Source organism: Carassius gibelio, chromosome B23 (assembly GCF_023724105.1).
Source record: "Carassius gibelio isolate Cgi1373 ecotype wild population from Czech Republic chromosome B23, carGib1.2-hapl.c, whole genome shotgun sequence".
NCBI classification, from domain to species: Eukaryota; Metazoa; Chordata; class Actinopteri; order Cypriniformes; family Cyprinidae; genus Carassius; species Carassius gibelio.
In genome coordinates, this window is record NC_068418.1 from 27,318,045 (window position 1) to 27,345,533 (window position 27,489).

General features: G+C 36.0%; 1 protein-coding gene and 1 long non-coding RNA gene across 3 annotated transcripts; both read left to right on the forward strand.

Moving 5' to 3' along the window:
• The first annotated feature begins 3,041 nt into the window (after positions 1 to 3,041).
• Positions 3,042 to 5,918, forward strand: LOC128011700 (uncharacterized). Its single transcript, XM_052594380.1, has 5 exons — positions 3,042 to 3,639; positions 4,257 to 4,535; positions 4,647 to 5,061; positions 5,167 to 5,435; positions 5,531 to 5,918. The coding sequence occupies exons 1-5, from the start codon at positions 3,201 to 3,203 to the stop codon at positions 5,797 to 5,799; spliced, it is 1,671 nt and encodes a 556-aa protein (XP_052450340.1). The 5' UTR covers positions 3,042 to 3,200; the 3' UTR covers positions 5,800 to 5,918.
• A 16,529-nt stretch (positions 5,919 to 22,447) lies between these two features.
• On the forward strand, positions 22,448 to 25,655 carry LOC128011436 (uncharacterized). Of its 2 annotated transcripts, XR_008182553.1 has the most exons (6): positions 22,448 to 22,695; positions 23,467 to 23,504; positions 23,628 to 23,703; positions 24,046 to 24,178; positions 24,551 to 24,670; positions 25,212 to 25,655. It is a non-coding gene; the product is annotated as an uncharacterized LOC128011436 (long non-coding RNA). The 2 variants fall into 2 exon arrangements; XR_008182554.1 differs by lacking the exon at positions 23,467 to 23,504.
• Positions 25,656 to 27,489: the final 1,834 nt, after the last annotated feature.

Sequence of the window (27,489 nt, forward strand, 5' to 3'; positions counted from 1 at the left end):
TCCCGGTTTCTCTGTATCACTCGGTGCGCGCGTGATTTCGCGGTTATGACTCGCTCTTTATACTCCTCAACATCAGCGATTTCATTCTCCAAATCATCGGTGTCCGTCCCTTCCTCGATTCCAACATCCAACTCCAGCAGCGTTTCCCCCTTTTCAGATAACAGGGCTAACAGTTCACGTAATCGTTCAATGACTGGATCTTCTTTGTCTACCTCTGTTTCGATGTCTTGTAAAAGTCTCGTTGTGGAAGCGCGTACAGCTCTCCGTTTTCTGATTAGTCTTTCAAGTCGCTCCGCCATTTCGGGTCTTGCTTGCTAGTATCCCGGGTTTCGGCACCAAACAATTGTCGTGTCTTCTTCACTTAACAAGCAATAATGAACTCTGACGACTTGAATTAAAACAAAGAACTTGTTTACTGTAGTTTCAGGCAGTTTACAGGGGAATGAATTCTCTTTAGCAGCATATAAAATACTAAGTTCCCTTCTCAGGGAGCTCTCAATCTGAATAGCATTATGGGCAAATGAATTCTTAAAGGGGAACAGCCCAATTAATTACTATATATATCGTTAATGTTCTTATTATTGAAAACAATTAATTAAACATTGTACTAAACATTTATGACTCTCATTAATCTAATTTAAGTTACAACAGAAAGCGCTATAGAGTTCATTCGCTTGCCGAGAAATGGCGGAGGCCAAAAGTGTTCAGATGTGTATAGTGTGCCTTTGTGTTATAATAATAATAATTAAAAAAAAACTTATTTATGATTTCATAGTTTTCCCACCAACGAAAATAAAAAAAGCGTTGAAATTGGGCTATACGGCAAGAGGAGGAGGCGACAATTATGATGTTTATTACTGGAAGTGTTGCTCTGCAAACCTTATGTGCCTTAATTTAAATAATTTATTTTCTTACACGATGTATAATGTTGTTTAATTTAGGGAGTAACTCTGCAGTCCATAATTATTACATGTTCAGTTGAATTTGGCATGTTGTATATTGTTGTAATTAATGTGCAGCAAAGTAAGTAATCTTTGAATAGAGATATCGTGTACTACTGCATTTCTAAGTTTGTATTTACTTAGTAATAATCATTTATTATAACACTGTATTCAAGTCATACATAACAAAACTATAATTTAATTGTGATTGTGTTTGTTTTATTATATACTTTTTAGGCATGTAATAATTCTTTGTTATTTATATAGAGTTTACATTTGTACTGATTTATGTCTGTATCTCTATTTCAGAACCACACACATATACTTTGAAACTTTATTTCAATAAACACCTAAACGGAACATCACTTCTGCATTCTCTGTGTGGTCACAACCTTCCAAAGACCAGTCAAATTATACAGTCCATAACAAACACCAAAACAACGTCAATTATTAATTCCTCAACGAAACACTATAGTATTTACAATTATGGTCTATTAATTAACCAAAATAAAATGAAATATGTTACATTTAAAATGCATTCCAACAAAAATTCCAGTCAGCATAATCAAAGCTTGATTTGCATGTCGACCATTTACAGTAGGCTATTATTTAAAGAGATCGAAATGAAAGGAAAAGATGAATATAAACGAATGTAGTATAAAAATATAAACAATAATAATAATAGTAATAATAATATACAAATATTACTGGGACAAGACGATCAGTTAATGGACAAAACAAGGATAAAATATTTTTCAGTCAAATGGAAACACCCATATACGCAGCAATCATCTTTAATAGAAGAAATGTGTGAAAACATCTCTTGAGAGAAGCTCATATTATTAAATTCTACATTTTCTGCAGCGTCGCGCGTCAAGTCACGCTCCTGTGGGCGTCTTACAGACTGCATCTTACAATCACAACTTCATTGTGCTCTTACTCTTTTCGAGGCGAATTTCACAAAATTGGTCAGCTCCCGACAGCATCAGGTGTTTTATTTATTTCTTTATTTCAGTGAATGTAATCGATTAATCAGGGCCGGGTTTCCCAATAACGATTGATCTTATGCTCAAGAACGTTTTCTATAGTTATTTCACGATCGTTTGTTATTGTTTCAGTGCGTTTCCCAAAAATACACTTAACACAGTTGCACGTAGCTGTCCTTTAAGTGCTGCTTATGAGTCGCTGTCCGTTTATCAAGTGCTGAAATGTCCGCATGACTCTTCATTGTAGCACACGATCGTTTATTGACTTTAACCTAATGCTGCGCTCCAGACAGACAACATGGATATAATAACTATAATACCATACAATATTATAATATATTATAGTGTATAATATTATACTTTAACATAATAATATATAGGCTAATATACTTATGTTAGGTAAAAAATGTTAGCCTGAATGTTAGTTCTTAACCTATTCTTTAACCACTCTCTTAACCTTATGGCACGATTTTGTCTGACTCCGAAGCGCACGCTAAGAACGCGCGTTTTTACTGCAGATCACACGTCGATGACGCGCGTTTTGATGCACAAAGTATGTAATATGTAAAAATGTGGGTCAGAAAGCGGGTTAGGTACAATATTTTATTTTTTTGCGGTCCGAGTTGCGGGGGTTAGTTGAAAACGGTCGGGTGCGGGTTATTAATACATTGACCCGCGCGTCACTGGCGGGAAACTAGACGCGGCAGACGCGAATTTGACGCTCTATTCGCATTTGGTGTGAACGCAGCATGAGAGATGAATCATCAAGAGAAGCGGTTCAAACGAGTCATTTGTTCGTGAATCATCGCATTCAGACTGAAAAGCTGCATTCTCAAACCTGGTAAATGTGATTTATTATTATTATTTATTTCGCGTTGGAGAACAATCTTAGCAAAATGCCGAAATAAACGCAGTTATAGTTTAAAAACTGCTTTTACAAAAGTGATGAATAATATATATTTCTTAGATAATTAGCGAATCAGAGAAAACAAACTGTTGTTGGGAAAACATTCTGTTTCCGTGGCAACTTTGGAACAACAGCGTAACGCGCCACCGCTTTATGACGTCAGACTCCGTATAAAAGGCCTCGCAGAATCTTTGTAGTTGAGTGATATTCGAAGCAGAGCCTCGAGTCTGAGTGAAAGTCTTTGTATTACAGTCTGTATAGATCGAGATCTGCTGAGATTGTACAGAGTGTATCAGATCGAGTTTAAACTGAGATTATTGGATACAGACAGTTTGATAACTGTGCATTAAGAACAGATCTGTCAGTATGATAACTCCAGACACAGTGTCTATAGTGGCGAGAGAGGTGCGTCTGGAGGTTTATCTCAACGGTGTCTTCTACACCGGAGACAGTTGCTTTGTATTAGATGGTAAAGATGTGCAGCTGGAGCTGGAGATCACCGATGCCATCTACGACCTTCTCGGCTTCAGCGGTAATCAAGAGATAGATGTGAAGCTGCAGGTCATGACGGATGACCACATCTCCGTCAGTTCCTGCAGTCCAGGAGAGATGCACGTACAGCTGGAGACTGACGAGAATGAGCACATGTCGGTGTGTGAGGTCAAAGATCTGCAGCTGGAGATGAACAGGAACAGCATCTCGGAGCTGAAGAGCCCTGAGCCGGTGTCTGAAGATGAGAGCGATCCAGTCCCAGCAGGAGCTTCAGGAGAACAAGCCCTGGATGATGAGGAGAACCGCTCAACAGGTGTCTTCTTCATCTTTATTCATGTTTCTCACACTGTTTTATGATGCTGGAAGACAAAGACGTAATACTGTTTTACTATTTCAATGAGTTACTCTTCCACATCCCCTGAAACCCTTATTTCCAAGAGTAACACCTCCTTGAGATTTCAAGCTGCATCCTCCAAATTTGGCAGAAACCTTCAGACTGATCTGAATTATGATGCTTTATCTTTTCAAACTGATCCGACTTACAGAATTCCATTAGTCGACTTCAAAATACTGATTGATTTCCATTAGGGGGTGAAAACTTTTGCATTGATTTAATTTTGTGATTGTGAACTTCAGATGTGAATAAGTTTATATCTATCCATCTATCCATCTATCTATCTATCTATCTATCTATCTATCTATCTAAAACCAATTGGAAAACAGGTAGCAGAGGATTTGGAAGTGGTTTTTAAAGGTCTAAAGGTTTTTAAAGGTCTAATTGGGTTTGAAATGTTTGGTTTCTTAGAAGTAATATTTTCTGAGTAAAACCTTCCAACTTCAAGTTTTTAAAAGTTCTTTAAAACTTTCAGACAAGGCTTTGGTCAAGTTTGTCATTACGCTCTACTTATGTAGTATCTCTTCTTTCTCCAGAACTCACCACTGGGCAGATGACCAAGAACATTAGTGCAGTCTTCCAGGGATTTTGTGCAGCTTTCCAGGGAAAAATGCCGAACCCTGTTGGGGAAGCTGAAGTGGATCTGATTGGTCCAGATGGATCATATGTCCCAGATCCAAGTGCTCATGAGCCAGAATCTGAAACATATCTGGTCGATTCTGAGCAATCGTGTTTCACTGAAACTGATCTGGTTGCTCCTCCAGAACCTAAACTGGATCCGGTTGATCCAGAGGAATCATGCGTCAGCCCGGAAGGTGAAGAGATGCAAATAGAAATGCCATTTTACAATCTGAACTAATTATTCATGTTTAATCTGGTTTGAGATGGTTCTAATGCCGCATTGTTGGTTTTTCTTCTTTTATCAGAAAATACCAGCACGATGAAGAATAAGAAAGTCCATGGCTTCGTCATGACCAAGAGAACGGAATATGCTACAGTGAGGAACATAAAGAAAATCAGCACTTTCCTCCAGAACGACAGGCCGAAGCATGTTGGAGTCTCAGCGCGGCCAGATTTGGAGCTGAACGTTCCTGATCCAGAACCTGGAGAGAATCCGGATGATCCTCCTGAAGATGATTGGGATCTGGCTCCTCCACAGGAATCATGTGCACCAGCTGCAAGCGTTCCTGAGCCGGAATCTAAAGTGACATCTGAGCTTTCAATGTTGGAAAACTACGTCCCTCTAAACGTGTTCCAACTGGAGGATCGTTTGGAGAAATACACACCTCTCAAACAAAGACACGTGACTAACGTCTGGCCCAGGCTCTTCATCGGAGATGAGTGAGTCTACAACATAACTCTATTTCTCTTATTGTTCTGTCATTTATTCTGCTTGGTACGTCCTCTGTAAGAAAGACTAACCCAGGCCGTTGTGTTCTTGTGCAGAGAGATGGCCACCGACCGAGATGCTCTGCAGGAGATGTGCATCACTCACATCCTCAACGCTGCAGCACCAAAGAAGCATCTTAAATACTACTTAGGACGTTTTAATGATGAAGACATGGTAGGAACGGTCAATACAGGGTCCAGATATTACAGAGGCTTGCACATCAATTATTACGGCTTGCCTACAGCAGACAGACACTGTTCTGACATCAGCAAGTGCTTCATACCAGCTGCCAAATTCATTGACAAGGCCCTGGAGAAGCGAGCAAGTGAGCTGAGAAACACACACAGCATTTCTCATCTATTAGAGTCCTACAGTCTAGAAATGAAGTGTTTGACCGTCTGACTGTGTTTCTCTCCTCAGGTAAGGTGCTGATTTGCTGCAAGCAGGGTGTGGAGCACTCGGTGACTCTGTTTCTGGCGTATCTGATGATCTGTCATGACATGATGGTGGAGGAGGCCATCGATCACGTCATGAAGGAGAGACGCATCAGACCCTCCAGAGACGTCCTGAAGAAGCTGATGCTCCTCAACGCTGACCTGGTGCTGCAGAGAAAACTGAAACTGCAGGACATCAAAACCGGCCGAAAGAGGAACAAGTGGCAGCTTAAAAAAAGGAGAGCGCTGATATAAAAATAATAAAAATGTGCACAGATGAAAAAACATAACAGCAAGAGCTGTCCTGGTAATGAGCTGCTAGTACTTTTATTTATTTATTAGTTATTTTATGTGTTCATATAGTGCAGAAGAACAAGTGCACAGATAGAAAAAAAATGTGTATATAAATAGAAATGTGAGCAAAATTATTCAGAAGTAATTCAGAAGTAAAATCAAACTTTTGCACATAGTTGAATAAAATATAAAAATGAATGGAGCTGCCAGTGCTTTTGTGTATTTAATTCTTATAGTGCAGATGAATAAGTGCACAGATAGTTAAACAGTTCAAATCAAACTTTTGCACACAGTTATATTAAATATTACAAATATTTCATTTCACAAACACTCAAAAAAAATGGATTGTTCGTTTTACACAGATATGTTTTGTTAAAACAACACAAATATATTTAGTTTTCCACCAAAACACAGTTGTATTGTGCTTAATCAACTTAAACTGTTTTATTTTAAATAAGGTATTGATGGAAATGAACAGGTGGATATTCTAGCTAAACAGGCCTTGAAATTGGATGAGGTTAACATCAATGTCTCTCTATGCAAAGCTGAAGGGAAATCTATTATTCAGGAAAAAGTGATTGGGATGTGGCAAGAGCAGTGGGATAATAATGACACTGGCAGACATCTTTACTGTGTGCAAAGAAATGTGTGAGGGGGAAGATCTAGGGATGGAAGTAGGAGAGAAGAGGCAGTGCTGACACGTTTAAGAATTGGCCATTCAGGTCTCAATAGATCTTTACTCCGTAAAGAGAAACATCAGACAGGAGGCTGTGATTATTGCGGTCAGCCAGAAACAGTTGAACATGTCCTAATAGAGTGTAATAATTATACGGAAGAGCGTAGTTGTTTAACATCAGTCCTATATAAAGAAGAGAAAGCGCTTACTTTAGTTAATTTATTAGGAGATGTATCTAAAACTGTTAAAAATCAAGTTATGAGGTTTCTCAAAAATACGGGGTTGTTCTACCGTATTTAATATGTACATATTTATATAATAAGTATGCGCATAGGTGAATAATTCCCTCTGACTATTCTCGACGACCACACTCCTGTCTGGTAGATGGCGGTAAATGCACCTTAAGTTGGTCTGCCAACCGCCAGTTAAACTCTAAAAGAAGAAGAAGAAGAACCGGAAGTGAGGATTTCCAACGCATTTGATGACGGCGCGGAGGAGAGCAAGAGGTACCAGAGGTAAGAAAATCTAAAGTTTTTCTTGTGTTAAGTCGAAATCTTTAATTTCTCTTAGAGTTTCTGTTTTGGGGTGCTTTTGTTTTGCAGTCTAGTATTGTGTAATCGGTTTATTGCACTGTTAATAGATGATTTTGAGCGGTTGGGAGATGTGAAAGCGCACTACTCTTTGTAATGTATTTACTTTAGTATATATATATATATATATATATATATACACTAGGGCTGAAACAATTAGTGGAAATTATCGACAACGTCGACGATAAAAAAAAATTGGCGGTAAATGTTTTTGAGTAATGTTAGTGGTTTGATCTCGTATCTGCCTAATGCGAAAGCCTGCAATAATGCAGTTTGACCAGTGTGGCGCTGTAGCGCAAGATTGTAATACACTCTCCTGATTCAATTCAAAAGAAGAAGATAGCACTTCAGTTTGATATTTTTTATTTTTTTTATTTTTTTTATTTTTTTATCTTCAAGCAACAAACAAGTAAGAAGGAAAGTGTGCATAAACAAGATGTTTATTTGGTATTTAATAGGTTAAACTGGCTTTTGGCTGTTGTAATAACCGTGACAGTCTGAAATGAACGGCAGTAACTGCACAGTGAGCAGACTACATTCAATACAAACACAGATGGTGCAGACATCAGCATTTAGCTTCTGTTTCTGAATTGGGTTGAAACTACAGAGAACTGGCCTTAAATGAAAAGATTAACTGTAACCATGTGAAATTAAAACAACAACTGCATAGTTCTAGGGTCCAATATTGAGGAAAAGCTCAATAAAGCCCCTTTCACACTGTGATTCCAGCAAATACAGGACCCGTAACGACACGTGACATCAGCGCGTGACGTGTACTGTACGAGTCGAAAACATTAGGCAGGTAATACTTTCACTGAAGCTGGAGAACGATCTCTGTGTCACCGTGGAAAGTGAGGAACTATCTCTGCTTCATACAGTTTGCACTTTTTTTTTTCGTGAACGTTGATTTTCCTTCAAAACAGCCGCTAAAAGAGTCGCACGATAACGTCATCACTACGACACGGCATTAGATCTGGCTTTTGTGATTTCTGAACCTCCATAAAGGCTGCAATGCAACTGAAATGTTCCCAGAGTCATAGTAAGGACATCAGTAAAACAGTTCAAGTGACATCAATGCTTCAGCCACACTTTTACAAAGCTACAAGAACATGTTTTTGTGCAAAGAAAACAAAAATAGTGATTTTATTCAACAAATGTTTGCTTTTCTGCAGATCAACAAAAAAATAACTATAAAACTAGATCTCTCTTTCAGAGAGAGATGATAACGATTCCTTACATAATCCCTTATTGGAATAGTATTGCGGAGAATAAACCTTGGGAGAAAGTATGGACCTTGCCTCATAGATATCTGCTTACCATCAAAGTAAAAGAAATAACATTTAAGTTAATTCACAAATGTTACCCAACTAAAGCCTTTCTTAGGAAATATAAGACATTGACGTGAGTTGCTGTTTTTGTCATTCTTCTGAAGAAGACTTCATTCATTTATTTTGGCAATGCTCCTACACTGAAACATTTTGGTCAGATTTTTGGAGTTTATTCAGTGTTATTTTGTAAGTGACTTCTCTTTTTGTTTTCATGATGCTTTCATGATTTCTTTGGATTGTTTCTATTCAAAAGAGAATATTGGAAAATATTACATAATTAATGTTTCCTGTTAGCTAAATTTCACATTCATAAACAGAAGTTTACTGGCTCTAAACCTCTTTTTTCTTTATTAAAATTGGACTTAGACAAGTACATGGAAACTATCCAAAGTTCTGTTAAATTGAAAGCTATGAAAACAGTCTCTTTATATTCGTCCTTTGTGTCTTATTGAGATGTAATTTTATTACCTGGTTTTTATTACCTCGTGTTGTTACCCTGGCATAACTAACAAATCTGTGTATATTCTTTTTTTGTGTATATAGTGTACTGTATTAATGTTTGTATTGTTTAATAAAAATTTTTAAAAAGAGTGAGTCAGTTCAGGAGTTCATAGCGGGTTCGCGAATCATTTGAGTCAGTTCGGGAGTTCGTAGTGGTTTTGTGATTCATGTGAGTCAGGTCGCGAATGATGTGCCTTTTGACAGTATCAAGTATATTCAAAAACTAAACGAATCGTGCCTAAAAAGTGCAGGCATCTAGGCTAATGTAAAGTGACATGATGAAGTCATACTAGTGCACGTGTGCATTTTGAGTGCGTTCTTTCACTGCATTATTCGGTGTATTCAAATGCGTTTATGAATGCATGTGAATGATCACAAAATTCAAGATATGGGGGTTAGAAAATGTATTTATATCATTTTATGTAGTTAATCAATATCAAACATTTCAGTTTTTTTTTCAAAAATCAGCATGATTAAAATGTGATATTAATTTACTACAAACAACTTTTGGTCTGTACTATAGATATATATAAATAGACATTCTTGAATCATTCTTGTCTTGCCTCTCAACAACTATTAAATATCGTCTGTAATTTAGTGTCTCCATACGCTGATTCCAACTTTAACTTACCTGATAACGAGCTGATTCACCTTAAGGAGGTTAATCAATATACTGTATGATTCAAGACACTAAGACTTTTAAGGTTCTTCATTTTTGACAATTGTTTTAAAATTGATATACACAAATTTGACAAAATTGATAATTGATATTTCGTTTATATTTTGAGTAAATTCATGTTTAAATGTAAAATTGTGACCCAAAGCACACTTAGTAATTAACCTCTGCTGCATTTTGAATCAAAAATCACATTTAAAAACAAATACTACTGAGATTAATATATTGATGCTATATACAAAGTAAGGTGACTGCAAACTAAACCAACAGGGTCCTAGAACTGCAGCCATCGCTATATCGTCCAGTACGGTAGGTGGCGCTGTCACGAAAAACTAGAGTCCTAGATCTGCAGCCTCCGGTTGTGCAGGAACATACTATTGGGTCAAACAGCGGATCCTGATCGGACCCGTGTGGGACGCGGACGCGCCTTTACTGCAACGGTTGAGTACAGCACAAGAGCCGACATCAGTCCAGGATTTCTTTGCTGGGACACGGCTGCGCTGAACCCTCTTTTGAGTAAGTATTGATTTATTGATATATTGCGACATTCACAGTAAACAGTGGTTTTTAAATCATCATGTATATTAATGATGTAATGGAGTTGTTTGATATAGGACAACTTTAACATGTTCACTCGTGGATAATGGTTTAGCTTCTAGCTAGCTGTGCATTATTAAGTTTGCATTTTTGTAATTTTTGTCTCGTGTGTGTGTGTGTGTGTGTGTCTACCTGCCATCCTCTTTATAATCAAAATTAAGCTTCAGCATTTAAATGTTTGAGTTGGTTCATACAATATGCGCCTGTTTGAATGTCAAAAAGTGCTAGCTTATCTGCTAATGCTAGTTACCGTCTATTAGCCTGAAACCATCCAGCAAATAGACCGGTGATTTAATGTCACCGCTCATTTGACACAGTTTAACAACAAAACAAAATGCTAAGTGAACATTACTAGCCAAGTTACCCTTTTCATGTTGGTTTTGAGCGCTATGCAGCCCAGCTAACCTGGAAAACGGTTTTAAAACAGTGTTGTTTATACAGCGTTTCGGAGGAATACAGCGTCTCCTGCAGCGGGGAGTCATGGGCAGAGGAGCGCAGCGTTCGCTACATTAGCTTCTTGTGTCGTCTGGGGTCCGATTAACAGTAAATTCATCAAATTCAGTGTCCACAATGCTATTTTCCAACAAACTGTAGCTGTCATATTTTACAGGTTCCACGTGAGTGAGAATTTCATGTTGCGGCTTTCGTCACTGTTTGTCACTTTGTCTATTATAATATATTATATACAGTATAAATACGATTGAGTGACAAGTAGTGGTCGCCATGTTGGTAATTTGGTTGGCATGACTTCTCGAGTGAAGACGTCTTGTCACTGTTCAGTTGCTGAGAGGGAACGGATGACAGATCGTTTGAGTTCTGAAGAGCAGACCGCTGTGACCAGATGTACATTAAAAATGAAGTCGTGTAATTATGACTTTTCATAAACAGCTGAAGGAGCAGCGGTGCGACACCCAATGTTAATGACTTTTATATCAACTGCATTTATTCATAGCAGACGCTTTTATCCAAAGCGACTTACAATTGAGAACAAAAAAAGCAGTTAAACTAACAGTAGGACAACAAAAGACAAGTGTTATGGCCCTTCTCAATTAAATTTGTGTTTCGAGAGGTCTCTCGTATTACATTATGGAAAAACTCCTTTTTTCGAGAATTTTGAAGCCACATTTTTTGTGCCGTAGTAAAGCTGCACAGCAGACACAAATGAGCGTCTAGCGCTGTCATTGGCTGCTGCAGCAACTGGCACTAACCAGTGGTGAGGCGGCTCAGACGCTTGAACCAATCAGGGCACTTCCCGCCCTGGCACGTCAGACAACAATGTGTTTATTTAAATACAACATTAGAAACAATTATACTTTTACACACCTGATAGAAACCTGTCTCTCTTGACATTTCTCTTTCAGAACAAAACTGAATAGAAAGACTGAGTCTGTCTCCTTCTCAAGATTAAGGTGAAGGACGCGTGTAGACGTTCAGAAAAGACTTCAAAAAAATAAATAAAATAAAAAATAACTGCGCTTGCAGATTTTCAATTCCCTTTCTTTTACTTTCACAAGTGGTAACATTTTCTCTCTCTCTTTTTTTATGTTACGTTTCTTAAATCTTATGCGGTTGCAGACTTTATATTTCTTGCCTTTGCTGCTGTTTTCAGCTTTCAATTAAAAGCACGTAATGTAGCTGACAGCTCGTAATTACAATTAATTAGCTAAACAATTGTCTTCTCAAACTGATGGCATTGGAATCAGAAGAGGTTGTTAGTGTTGCTGTCTATATTTGCAGCTGTGCGGCTGGTAAAGGATTGTACAACCATCTGACAGCACTTTTATATCAGACGGTCCACTACGTGCAGCTTCATTCACAAACCGTCCCATCACCACTGACCTGCACCAGTCAGACACAATTTGGTCCTGTACCTCGTGGCAGTCCACTTTCTTACCAATGTCCCCCTATAGCTGCAGGTGTTCCTGATCTTAATTTTCCCCCACTACCTGTGTTTGCGTATGAGTTTGGCTGTAATTATAAATTTGTGCCACACACCATCAAGCACTTCATCTGGAGTCTATAAAGGTTACCCATAGCTCAGCTTGCCAGATTGAAGAGGACACAAGACTACAGTCAAAATGCACTGCTTGGGGACAAATTCGGAAATCAAGGGTTACTGCGAGCAGGTTCCGGGAGGTTTGTCATGTGGTTGGGGATTCGGCGAGTCAAGAATCATTAAGTGCTATGAAACGTGGCCTTGAACTTGAGCCAGATATTTTGAGAAACTCTTCAGAGACAGCCAGTGTTAGTGTCCTACCATGTGGCTTTATTACCAACCCAGAAGCATCACATCTGGGAGCTAGTCCAGACGGACGAGTCCACGATCCATCTGAATCATTCCAGTTTGGACTAGTGGAGGTAAAAAGCAGCTCTGCTGAAAACATTGCTCTGGTTCCGTTTGTGACAATTCAGAGAGGAATAGCCGAACTTAAAGAGACCCATAAGTACTACTGGCAGGTACAAGGTCAGACTGCAGTTACTGGTCTACACTGGTGTGACTCTGTGACTGACACGAAATCAGATTGATCTGGAGAGATGATGCCTTCATAGCATCAATGAAAGACAAGCGAGACGTGTACATGGGTGTCTATCTGTCAGCGGTGTGAATGGACACTTTCTGTTCATATTATAATATAAGATTTTTTCTTATGTATATACTTTATGTAGTTTAGTATGTAGCATATTTTGTAGTGTAGATATTTTGTAACATTAGATAAAACACAAATTATACTGTAACATTAAATATATAGTGCTTGCTCTTAATTATGTAAATATGTACATACCAAGCTGAACACATTTTGTATTCTATATTCTGTAACGTATATGATATGCATACACATTTACTGCTTGTATATATTTATTTAATACAATGTGTGAAATAACAATGAACACCAGAACAATGTTGACCATTTTTTTTCATGAATTATTATAAAAAGACTTCATTGTCAGCTGTTTCATTGTATCTGTCCACTTGTTTTCGCTCAAAAAAATCATATAAATAATTTCAATATAGATAAACTTTTACTTTACAATAAAAAGTAAAAACACATTTAATGATGGTAAGTATTAAAGGTATGCATTGCAACTAACTGAAAAAACGAACTAATTAACACTACTATTGTAATAATGTGTCATTCTAATCAAATCTAACATGCTAACATGCTAATACACAATCACTGCTCAAGAAACATTGGTCCCTGATAATGAACCATATAACAGCAATTACGCCAGATCTGATGAATTCTTCCTGACAATGTCAGTGGCACAACAGAATTCCGGATGTGGTTTTCCTTGAATTTCGAATCACTCTTTCACCAGAAGTCTGAGGCGTGCAGTGCACCAACACTGGAGACATGTCTTCAATCGTGAACCCCTTGTCTGCCAGGACCACATCTCCAAGCTCAAGCAGGTCCAAAATCCCAGATTTCTTTGTGATTTCTTTGTCCGAGATTGAACCTGTATAAAGCTGAGAGATAAGTGACTGCACCACACGGAGCTACCCCAACCAGAGCTTTGAATGTGGTGGTGCTCTTGTAACTGGAGAAGATCTCAGCGATGGAGGGCTTTCACAGCGGATTTCTGTGCAGTCCATGACGACTCGCAGGTCTGGACTGAACAAACGCTAATTCTCTGGCATGGAGGAGCATCCAAATGGTACTGAACCCAACACAGAGAACAGGTAATTAGCCCAGGTGATAATGGTCCTACTCACCGTAGCCACACTTACTCCAAAAATGTCTGCAATAACTCGTTCCCTCAGTCCAGCAGCAGTAGATGAACAGTTTTCGGTGCAGGGCTAGGTTTGGGGATTCTTCCTGACCCATCCTCTGTGTCTTGGTCCAGTACACCAGATTTCTAGCAGATGGAAATATAGACTCCCAGAACACCTGGAAAACTTCCTGTGAGGGAAACTTTGTGTAGTATCTGAGAGTTTGATCAGAAACACAAAATCTGTTCAGTACTGTTTGTTTTCCTAGTGACATTTTCTGCAACCTTGCCTCCAGCTCTTCGATGTACTGCAGAGCCTCATCTAATGCACCTATAAAAATGTTAAATATATATAGAGTTAGTCATACTATTTGTCAATTTCACGTCACAGTACACTGTTTGCACCAAAGACAAAAGGGTCGTTCTATAATTGTAGGTACATTTGGTGTCCAAAATATGTTTTCCCCCTGCTTTTACATTTCTTTCAATAATTTTATTTGTTACTCAGTGTCATCAATCAAGACACACACATAAAACCTGCAACATCTTGTGATATAATTGTTTTGTTTTATTTATTTCTAATTGTCTGAATGTGTAAATTCTGGCACCATCAAATTATATTATTAAAATAGAGTGAGAATGTTATACATGTCATATGTCAATGTCATACACAGACACACACATACATCACTGTCATTTCAACAAGAGATTAAAATTCACTGTAAAAAAAAAATGAAGGACTTTAAAGTACTTACATTTAAACACCACATTGCATGTGTGTAGATCTGATCCTTTGAATCAGTTCGGGAATTCAAAGCGGGTTCGCGAATCATTTGAGTCAGTTTGGGAGTTCAAAGCGGATTCGCGAATCATATGAGTCAGTTTGGGGATCACAAATCATTTGAATCAGTTCGGGAGTTTGTGGCGGGTTCGCGAATCATTTGAGTTTTGTTCAGGAGTTCAAAGTGTAGATGTCTGCAGAAATCTAAATTAATTATTATGTTTATTCATCATGTTGGACTGCTAAAGGGATATTCAGGGCCTCCTGTATAACAAAACACTTTTTTAAAAGCAATGTTGTGTCTAAATTTTAATTATCAACAAAAAGTAAAAAAGACAGAAAATGTTAATTATGAATTATTTATTAGTCAAAAGAGCTTGAAAATAAAATGAGACAAGTGTGAAGAAAATGAACACTGAACAGAACATGGCCCATCATTCTTCTGAAACCAATATCACTGGACTCTGTAAGAAAAAAGAGAGACATTTTTGTCTTAAATTAGTTAATAATTTATGCATAAATATAAATATAATTAGATGCATATGTTATAGTGAATTTCCCTCACCTCTTATGTGCTTCACTCAGTGTTGCAGCGTAACATTGTCCTTATGTTGCCTGAGAAATATGAGTATACACTATATATATTTATATATATGTGCTGAAATATAAGGTACTGTAGTTATAAGAACTGTAAATGATCATCTTTCAGATTAGTTGACGTGAAACAAAATGTCTAATGATTAACACTTAAAATATTTAAAATTATAATAGAAAGTAAAACCTGCTAAGGAGTTTGGAATGAATCCTTTTAATCTGTGCAATAAACATTAAATAATAAATTGAATATACATCACATATTTTTATCTGCATTTTACAAAAATCCTTATGTTTTCCTAAATCTAATCGTATGGTGTGAAAATAATACTAGTATTGTGACATGGTGGAGTCCAGAAGAGCTGAGATGTGAAGAGCTGCAAGCTGCACTTGTGAGGGAGGTTTGCACAGCATGCTTGTGTCCACTGCTGTTAGCCAGCATCTCTAATAATCTGTTCATGATCTCTGTATAAAGCAATGTTTACATTAACTCATTTATTCATATAGCAAAACATCTATAACCATGTAAATCAATAGCCTACCATTGTGCAGTTTAAAGTTCAGGTCCTTTAGTTGCTGATTCTCTGCTCTCAAGGCCTTGATTTCATTTCTCATCTCATTTCATGTGGGATTTTCTTGTTTTTTTTTCTTCTATTTTTTTAAGCAACAGTGTATCAAGTTTTTTCTTCTCTTACAGTTAATAACTGAAGTGTAGATTAAATTTTTAGAAATATATGTAAAGCAGATGATTGAAATAGACATAAACTCCAAAGACTTCAACTTTTATCTTTTGTGACTTGTTCAGGTTTGATTCTAATCATAATGTAACATTACTAAAAAACGTTTTTTTTTTCAGTACAAAAAAAAATATATAAAAATAAATATATATAAACCTACTATATATATATAAAAACTACTGTGGAGTAAAAACATTAATACACAGGAAAATTGCATGATTTGTTGTTGATTATGTTGATATAATTGATCAGGAAGTTAGATTTGACTTCTTTAAATCTCTTGATCTGGACTTGATGATGGTGTTTTCTGGACTGAATATTATTTTCCTTTTTATTGCTCTCTTCTCAGGCAGCTTGCACTCCTCTCTACTCGTCTAGTTAATCCAAACAATATACATATGTATAACGTTACTGTTGATAAACAATATAAGAACAGACGTCACATAGGACATGGATGGTAGCATTTTAATAAAACTGTTAACATTACGGCAGCGGGGAATTTGAACGTGCATGAGTTATTGTATTTAATCTGTGTTATTTTAATGTTTGGGTTTTGTTTGTTTTGACCTACAATTGATGTGTCTGCATCATCTGAACTCGAGCATTTCAGTGGGCTTAAATAGATCACTCTTTACAACGGATTTAGTTCCCAAATACTGACAATTTTGACCTAAATATGATTTTCAGTTACAATAATTACTCCAAAATTGCGACATTAATAACTTACTTTTAGCAACATCAGACGCGCGCGCGCTCACAAGATCTCCCGGTTCTTACTTCTGGAGACTCACACTAAACGGTTCATTTGAATCAGTGAGTGGTCGACTCCACAACAGCTGCAATCGGATCATTCTAATTCCTAAACGAATCGTTTGGTGCGATTTGCGATCCGATTAAAGTTTATTTTGAAAAGACTCAGTTCGTTCATAATGAATCAGACACCGCTTTGAGCACGTGATATATTAAAGAGAGTAATGATATGTTTTATGAAATGTAGTGAAGTTAAAAGTACGATTTTATGCTTTGGAATGTAGTCAAATAAAAGTAGAAGTTACTCAAAATAAAACGACTCAAGTAAAGTACAGATACTTGAAAAATGTACTTAAGTACAGTAACGAAGTAAAGCTACTCCATTACTGTCCACCACTGCCTACACACTAATGGCCCACAATAATAAACATGTTAAATACTCATCTGAGGAGGAATATAATTTATATAGGAGGATATAGTTTTATATGCAATATTACCTTTTCTTTTCATCATCATCTTTAAGAGTTCATGATCATTTCTGTTCAACTTTATTTCTCAGTTGATAAATCTGAATCAACAGAATCAACCGAGTCGCGAACAGGCTCCGCAGTGCCGATCTGAATCAACCGAGTCGCGAACAGACTCCGAAGTGCCGATCTGAATCAACCGAATCAACAGAGTCGCGAACAGGCTCCGAAGTGCCGATCTGAATCAACCGAGTCGCGAACAGACTCCGAAGTGCCGATCTGAATCAACCGAGTCGCGAACAGACTCCGAAGTGCCGATCTGAATCAACCAAGTCCCGAACAGACTCCAAAGTCCCGATCTGAAAAATTCGACTAACGAATGTAAAAAATAAATGCATTTTAATATAGTAAAAATAATTAAGATTGATCTTCCTCTATATTATATTAACAGCCTAACTTTTAAGGAGCAATGCACCCTAAGATCACCTTTATACTATGAACAAAACACTATATTTCAGCCTGTATTAATAACCTCTATGTAAAAAAAAATGTAGAATACCTTTCTTACCAAATTCATTCAACACGTTATTAAATCATAATTCGTTTTTAGACACTTACAGGAACTTTCAGAGCTGATTTTCAGCTGATTTTCAGCTGATTTTTTGAAACAAAAAAAAGGTTGTATTCGACAATACAAGTAGTGCTGTCGACACGCGGCTATTGATAGTGATGCTACAGTCAAAAATCAGTAATAATTCAAACTTATCAAAATAAAATATATAAAATAATAGTTTCTATTTTAATATCCTTTAAAAATATCATTCATTTCTGTGATGTGCAGCTGTATTTTCAGCATCATTCCTCCAGTCTTCAGTGTCACATGATCTTCAGAAATAATTTTTTTTTAAAGAACAGAGTTTATTCAAAATATAAATCTCTTCTTACAATATTAATCTTTGATTCACTTATTATCAATTTAATACATTCTAAAGAGTTATAAACTTTTTAACTCTAGTCTTTATTGTTAGAAAAGACTTCTATTTTTAATAAATGCTCTTCTTTTTAACATTTCATTCATCAAATAATCCTGAAAGAAGTATCACAATTCAGCAGCACAAGTCTGATAATAAATCAGTAATGAAGTAATGATGCTGAAAATCACAGAAATAAAATAGATTTTAATGTATATTAAAATATAAAAATATTTTTTTTTACTTCATAATAATATATTGTTTTTTTTAAATCCTGTATTTTTGATGAGTAAAAGAAACTCCTGTAAAACAAACAAACATTCTGATCCCAAACTCTGACCAGTGTGTGTGTGTGTGTGTGTGTGTGTGTAGCACTTACACACTAATCCCCACAATAATAAAGATGTTAAATACTCATCTGAGGAGGAAACAATGTTGCATCATAATGAACGGATGTGTAACGTACACTTTTCTGTAAACTGAGCCAAACATTTTCACTTATTTAGGGTAGAGTAAGAATATTTACTGTATTATATGCAATATTACCTTTTCTTTTCATCATCATCTTTAAGAGTTCATAATAATTTCTGTTCAACTTTATTTCTCAGTTGATAAATCCATGCACAATTCATAAAACACAACACATGCAACTGAGGTACAAGAAGCCTGGACTTCCAAAATCATTGAAATCATTAAAAAAAATAAAATCGACAGGTTAAAAAAAAGCCAAATATAAATTTATCACTAATTAACTGTTTGACAAACATTTCCTGCTTCGATGTCCAGATCTGAATTTAAAAAAAAATAATTCACAAACAGTCTCCGGACTCCGGAGTCTTGATATGAATCAACCGAGTAGCGAACAGGCTCCGAAGTGCGGATCTGAATCAACCGAGTCGCGAACAGGCTCCGAAGTGCCGATCTGAATCAACCGAGTCGCGAACAGGCTCCGAAGTGCCGATCTGAATCAAAGGAGTCGCGAACAAGCTCCGAAGTGCCGATCTGAAAAATTCGACTAACCAATGTAAAAAATAAATTAATTTTAATATCGTAAAAATAATTACGATTGATCTTCCTCTATATTATATTAACAGCCTAACTTTTAACGAGCAATGCACCATAAGATCACCTTTATACTATAAAAACACTATAGTTCAGCCTATATTAATAACCTCTATGTATTAAAAAACATAGAATACCTTACTTACCAAATTCATTCAACACGTTATTAAATCATAATTAGTTTTTAAACACTTGACAGGAACTTTCAGATCTGATTTCAACGTTACTGCGTTTATAAAACAACAATATGAAAGACTCCAATCACAATAAATCGCTATAGTAAAAGAGAAATAATAAGAGGAGTGAAGTTTCCTACCGTTCTGCTGTGTTTGGTCCTCACGCGCGTCTCCGCCCCTCACATGCGCGTTTACAGCGCTAAATTAATAATCTGTGCTAATTATTATACATTTACTTCATTGTCAGCTTCAGGTACTTTATTTATTATTGTTCAATGAACTGTTTGAAACAAAAAAAGGTTGTATTCCACAATACAAGTAGTGCTGTCGACACGCGGCTATTGATAGTGATGCTACAGTCAAGAATCAGTAATAATTCAAACTTATCAAAATAAAATATATAAAATAATAGTTTCTATTTTAATATCCTTTAAAATATCATTCATTTCTGTGATGTGCAGCAAGAAATCATTAAAATATGATGATTTATTATTAGAATTAATAATAGTTGTGATGCCAAATATTATTTTGGAATCTGCGATACCTTTTTTAGGATTCTTCGATGTATAATTTTTTTTAAAGAACAGCGTTTATTCAAAATATAAATCTCTTCTTACAATATTAATCTTTGATTCACTTCTTATCAATTTAATACATTCTAAAAGAGTTATAAACTTTTGAACTCTAGTGTTTATTGTTAGAAAAGACTTCTATTTTAAATAAATGCTCTTCTTTTTAACATTTCATTCATCAAATAATCCTGAAAGAAGTATCACAGTTCAGCAGCACAACTCTGATAATGAATCATTAATGGAGTAATGATGCTGAAAATCACATAAATAAAATAGATTTTAATGTATATTAAAATATAAAAATATTTTTTTACTTCATAATTCTATATATTTTTTAAAAATCCAGTATTTTTGATGAGTAAAAGAAACTCCTGTAAAAACAAACAAACATAAAATATCATTCTGATCCCAAACTCTGACCTGTGTGTGTGTGTGTGTGTGTGTGTGTGTGTGTGTGTGTGTGTTTGTAGCACTTGCACACTAATCCCCACAATAATAAAGATGTTAAATACTCATCTGAGGAGGAAACAATAATGCATCATAATGAAAGGATGTGTAACGTACACTTTTCTGTAAACTGAGCCAAACATTTTCACTTATTTAGGGAAGAGTAAGAATATTTACTGTAGTGCGCAAGTTAGTTCATACTTAGATATAATTTTATATGCAATATTACCTTTTCTTTTCATCATCATCTTTAAGAGTTCATAATAATTTCTGTTCAACTTTATTTCTCAGTTGATAAATCCATGCACAATTCATAAAACACAACACATGCAACTGAGGTGCAAGAAGCCTTGACTTCCAAAATCATTGAAATCATTAAAAAATTTAATCGACTGGTTAAAAAAAGCCTCAGGTCCAAATATTCATTTCTCACTAATAAACTGTTTGACAAACATTTCCTGCTTCGATGTCCAGATCTGAATTTAAAAAAAAAAAAAATTCACAAACAGTCTCAGGAGTCTTGATATGAGTCAACCGAGTAGCGAACATGCTCCGAAGTGCGGATCTGAATCAACCGAGTCGCGAACAGGCTCCGAAGTGCCGATCTGAATCAACCGAGTCGCGAACAGGCTCCGAAGTGCCGATCTGAATCAACCGAGTCGCGAATAGGCTCCGAAGTGCGGATCTGAATCAACCGAGTCGTGAATAGGCTCCGAAGTGCGGATCTGACACAACCGAGTCGCGAACAGGCTCTGAAGTGCCGATCTGAATCAACCAAGTCGCGAACATGCTCCGAAGTGCCGATCTGAATCAACGGAGTCTCGAACAGGCTCCGAAGTGCCGATCTGAATCAACGGAGTCGCGAACAAGCTCCGAATTGCCGATCTGAATCAACGGAGTCGCGAAGAGGCTCCGAAGTGCCGATCTGAATCAACAGAATCAACCGAGTCACGAACAGGCTCCGAAGTCCCGATCTGAATCAACCGAGTCGCGAACAAGCTCCAAAGTCTCCATCTGAAAACTTTGACTAACCAATGTAAAAAATTAATGCATTTTAATATAGCAAAAATAATTAAGATTGATCTTCCTCTATATTATATTAACAGCCTAACTTTTAAGGAGCAATGCACCATAAGATCACCTTTATACTATAAAAAACACTATATTTCAGCCTATATTAATAACCTCTATGTATTAAAAAACATAGAATACCTTACTTACCAAATTCATTCAACACGTTATTAAATCATAATTAGTTTTTAAACACTTGACAGGAACTTTCAGATCTGATTTCAACGTTACTGCGTTTATAAAACAACAATATGAAAGACTCCAATCACGTATCTAAAAATAAATCGCTATAGTAAAAGAGAAATAATAAGAGGAGTGAAGTTTCCTACCGTTCTGCTGTGTTTGGTCCTCACGCGCGTCTCCGCCCCTCACATGCGCGTTTACAGCGCTAAATTAATAATCTGTGCTAATTATTATACATTTACTTCATTGTCAGCTTCAGGTACTTCATTTATTATTGTTCAATGAACTGTTTGAAACAAAAAAAGGTTGTATTCCACAATACAAGTAAGTGCTGTCGACACGCGGCTATTGATAGTGATGCTACAGTCAAGAATCAGTAATAATTCAAACTTATCAAAATAAAATATATAAAATAATAGTTTCTATTTTAATATCCTTTAAAATATCATTCATTTCTGTGATGTGCAGCAAGAAATCATTAACATATGATGATTTATTATTAGAATTAATAATAGTTGTGATGCCAAATATTATTTTGGAATCTGCGATACCTTTTTCAGGATTCTTCGATGTATAATTTTTTTTAAAGAACAGCGTTTATTCAAAATATAAATCTCTTCTTTCAATATTAATCTTTGATTCACTTCTTATCAATTTAATACATTCTAAAAGAGTTATAAACTTTTGAACTCTAGTGTTTATTGTTAGAAAAGACACCCGATTCGAACGTTGTCACTCGATTGAATGGGGCGTTATCAGCGGTTATCAGCCCATAGAAATGGGCCAGGAGGGGCCTCCTGTGCCTACTAGTAGGCTCAGAAGGCCGTGATCATCCATCCAAATGGTTGATCACCAACAAATATACAAGAGAAGACTCCAGATCCAATCCCAGAATTCCTGCTCACCGGTAATCGGAAGTCTACTGGACGAATGCGGGAACGTTGCGATATTTCCTGCTTAATATTTTCAGGTAAGACTATTAAAATTATAAAAATGAGCATTTAAACTGTAATGGAAAACAATACATACACTCGTATTGCGTGTCATGATTGTTGATATGAGATAACCGTATTGCGATGTATCTGCAAACGTTATCGCTAGACAATATTACGTTATTAGCCTGTCGTTACGTTAACGTTGCATGCTTTATTATGTGAGCATTAACGTTGCTAATATAAGTGTGTATTTACGCCTGAAGCTAATGGGGGAATTAAGTTTCGAGTTAAACTGTCAAAATGACTTTTTACACTCATACCGGCTTATGTGTATGCTCGATAACGCCTCGCTGAAGCCGGATCATTGGACTAATGTAACCCATATTGACTTGAGAGAAATATTAAACACAAGACGTATTTTACGACTGTTTGGAAACCTTGGGATCTTGACTAGAGTGTAAAATAAAGTTCTGTGGGTTTGGATCTATCTATCTGTCTGTCTGTCTGTCTGTCTGTCTCTTTCTCTCTATACTAGCTAGCTAGCTGTGTATATATTTATATAATTTATCTAATATATATATATATATATATATATATATAGCTGTCTGTCTGTGTCTATCTGTCTGTCTCTCTCTTTCTCTCTCACTCTCTCTAAAGCTTGCTAGCTGTGTATGTATATATCTATCTATCTATCTTGAACTTGAACTTGAACTTGAACTTGAAAAATAAAACCCAAAGGTCTGTCTGTCTGCCTGCCTGTGTTACATTAATGTCTCTTTAACTAACTTTTTTGTCTCCCTTTACAGCATACATCTCCAGCTGGTTGCAAGGACTTCTGTGGCAAGTTTGTTTTATTACTTCCATGCTCTATGTCTTTGTTGAACTATCCAAAATTTGATTTTGGGCTGTTTAGAATTTATTGTTCACAAATCTGTCTTGTGCAAGTTTCTCTCTGTTTATGTTTTAGGTTGAAGATGGCCCAGAGAGGTTAGCCTTACAGTTGCTGATCTAGAAGCATTAGGCAAGAGTGTCTGAGAACGATGGTATGATCTGCAACACTGTCTTTTTTTTTTATTACTGATTTATTACTGACTATCTATTTCTTTCTTTGTTGTTATTCACCAAGAGAGAACTCCCATTAATGGGAATCAAAAGGAAACCCTGAAATCATGTTTTAAGGATGGAATGACACGAGTTGGTTCAGAATTAATACCAAGAGCTGCATCAGCTACTGGTTTGGACACCAGTGTTGTAGAAATAAGGTTTACTTTTGTATCATGTCAAATAAATAAATCATTCTGCTGCACTGCTTGTATAAATGAAGTGTTTTGTTAACATTCGGTTTAATTGGTGTAATACCCTTTTGCTATTTTTTTGTTTTTCAGAACTGGATAGGTAATTACAAAAGATCACAAATGACTAATGCTTCGTCTGAGCCCCGGTCATCAAAGGCCAAAGTTCACATTAGAGAGCTGTCGGATTACAATCTTTTTTATAGGGACATATTCAAAAACAAAGGTGAGAAACAAAATTTAAAGACTTAAAAAGTTTAAAAGTTTTATTTTTTTATACTAAATTGTTTCTTTTCATACATGGTGGCCTTGTTGACATAAGGTTTATGAGGGTCATGAAACGTCATGAAACAGATTTTTCATGATAGTATTTGGGAAGTACTTCACTCACACAAATTGCATTCATCAGTTTAAGAATGCTGAGTGTATTGAAAAGAATCATCAGGGCATCTACTTTACATGTTATCTTGTTTTTACAGAGTTGTTACAGATAAATGGTTTTCACAACCCAAGTACTGATTGTTGTTGTATGAATTTACTTTAAAAAGGAGATGCTGACTAATGCGTTAAGTTTTCTGTGCATCTATTTTTTCTTCAGGCACAATGAATGATATTAAGGGCAGGTGCGCCACATTGGGGGAAGATGCAAAGCAGAAATACATTCAAGAGGCAGCAGCACTGAGGGCACATGGGCAGTCAGGGGACACTAAACCCTGAGGTGAGGGATGCCCGAATTAAAATGCACTTAAAGAAGCTGAAGTTCGGGGTTCATTTGCTAAGCATTAGTGGTATTCTTAAAGTATTAGATGGAAGGATGATCAACAGCAATTGTGGTGTGAGCAAGACATTGTGTTAGACAACAGGATTGTTTATCTCTTTTGTTATAATTTCAAATGAGTTTGTTACAAAAAAATATTCCAGCTGATTTTTGTTTACAAGGCTATCAACATCAAATATTCTCACATTGAAGAAATTGTCAAAGACTCATACCACCATATCAAACTTGAAGCAGCTGAAGAAAAAAGTGGTCATGAGATTTGTTAAATTAAAATGTAGTTACCCCTCTGTTTCAGGTTTGATTTACATCCATTTCTGAAACGAAAAACCCAGAGTTTTCCTAAAGATCTGAGATGAATATTCCTTTGGCAACAGTTAAAAATGAACAAGCTGCCTTTGAGATGTTGCTTTAAATATAGTGATGAGTATGATTTAAACTAACTGGCTTGACTTTCAAAATATTTGTGTTTTTCCTTTGGTAGATGGAGGCAATTTGTGCTGTGTCTGCCGCATCCATTTTTATGATAAGAAGAAGAATGCAAGAAAGAAGTGGCATTCATGGTCTCAGTGCACAGTGTGCCAATCATGGTCACACACAGCATGTGGCTTTAAAAAGAACAAGTGTGTTCACTGCCAGTGTCAAGACACCATGCTAACACCCTGAAGATGTATCTTGTTACTTGTTTGAGTTGTTTTTACTGTGTTGACGGCCCCCAACCCATCCATACAAACACACACACACAATACATACATATGCTGCAAATTTATTGTAATGACCACACTTCACACGTAAGAAGAAAATTGTGATCTTTTTGTTATTTTCATTCACCCAATTTTTATTTATTATTGTTGTTTGTTGGCACCATCAATGTGTTCTCCTTTATACAGGACTTATGTGGGGAACAATAAAGTTATATTGTACTGAATTGAGTCTACATGGTTTTTTATTTATATATATATATATATATATATATATATATATATATATATATATATATATATACACACCTGTTTCATCATTGGTTCAGTAGGGCTGGGTTTTAGCAAGGACCTCACCTTAATATTCACAACAGTGGGTCAGAGTATGATTTCATGTTATGATTAGATGCTTCACATAACTTTATATTTTTCACAGTTTTGCTGTCAGTAGGAGATGCTTGGCAAAAAAATATATTGAAAAGATGGTTACTGGTACTTGTAGAAACTTTGGTATACAGCTGAACACTACAATTTATTTATTTTAAATTTAAATGGTTTCTATGGCATTGCTTACTTCCACTCTGAAGTATTTTCTTCACAATTACTGTTACGCTTTTATTTTAATGATAAACATTTAAGAGAAAATGTGAAGGGTATCATTTTATCTGTGTTAAGGATATCAATTGTTTCTCCTTGGATTCAGATAAATAAAGTTTATTGTCAGTTTATGTGAGGGAGGACTGGTGTGTTCCACTTTTGTTTGCAGTTGTCTGCCGTGGGTAGACTACATTTAATTCAAAGTGCTGTCGGTCACAATTATGTTTATTATATATAATTAATTATACATTTAAAATCTGATTAGTTTATCTGGTTTGCAAATTAGGGTTGTAAAATTATATATTTACTGAACATATAAAATATCTAGTATAGCCAAACTATTAATTACATTGCATCTAGATGAATGCAAAGAAATTAATTGACATGCTTTCAAACATGCTTTTTAAATGACACATGAGTTTTGGTAACATGGACTGAGAAAACATTTAATGATCTTCTGCTCAGAAACCTTGTAAAAACTTTAACTTTTACCAGCCATTACCAGCATTCTTCAAATTATCTTTTTTTATGTTCAACATAAGAAAGCAACTCATACAGGTTTGGAATGACATGAGGGTGAGTAAATGATGACAGAATTTTCATTTTTGGGGGAATCATCCCATAATTAGATTTGCCACATGGGAACCAAACAGAAATGCAAAATGAGTCTCTCTGTGTGTGTGTGTGTGTGCGGACAGGGTATTTGTCATGTTGTGGGTTCATAAATCTGTTTACAAAGTCAGAAACAAACAAACAAGCAAATAGCTTCTTTTTATATAGGCTATGGCTATTGAGCCTTCAAATAGCTCTCTGAAACTACACCCGAGATGGCTTGTGCATGTGAAATGAGAAAATTAAAACTTTGTCGTAGAGCTAAACCATATACATTGTTTGAAAGGTCTTGACCCAGAGAGTAACATATGTAAGTATGAAGATTCTACATAGCTCCTGTTTTGAAATACTGACCTTTGAAACATCACCTTGGTGCATATTTGAAGGCTTATAATAAAGCAATAAAAAGGGCTACACACATGGGACTAACTGTTATAGAGAGCTCTTGTCCTCATTTATGATGTAAATATAGTCAACAGCTCTGGATATTGTCAAATCGGGTTAAAAGTAATTTGAACCCATTTAAAAGTTAGACATTTAAAATCTGTTTACATAGATATGTTTACAATCCGCCTCAACTCCAAACTGTACTCTCAACTCACTATTTGCAATATCCAATTCTAAGAAATACACGATTTTTTAAAAAACTACAATTCCCTATAGCTACTCAGAGCAGGGTTGCCAGGTCCCAGAAATATTTCCAGCCCAATGACAACTCAAAACCCGCCCAAATGGAATGAAAACTAGCCCAATTTTTCAGTGTCCAATCAGATTAGACAACGGCTGGATTCCCACAAAGGGCCTTAAAATAAATGTATATAAGTTTAAGTTTAAAGTATTCGCCTTTAGTCT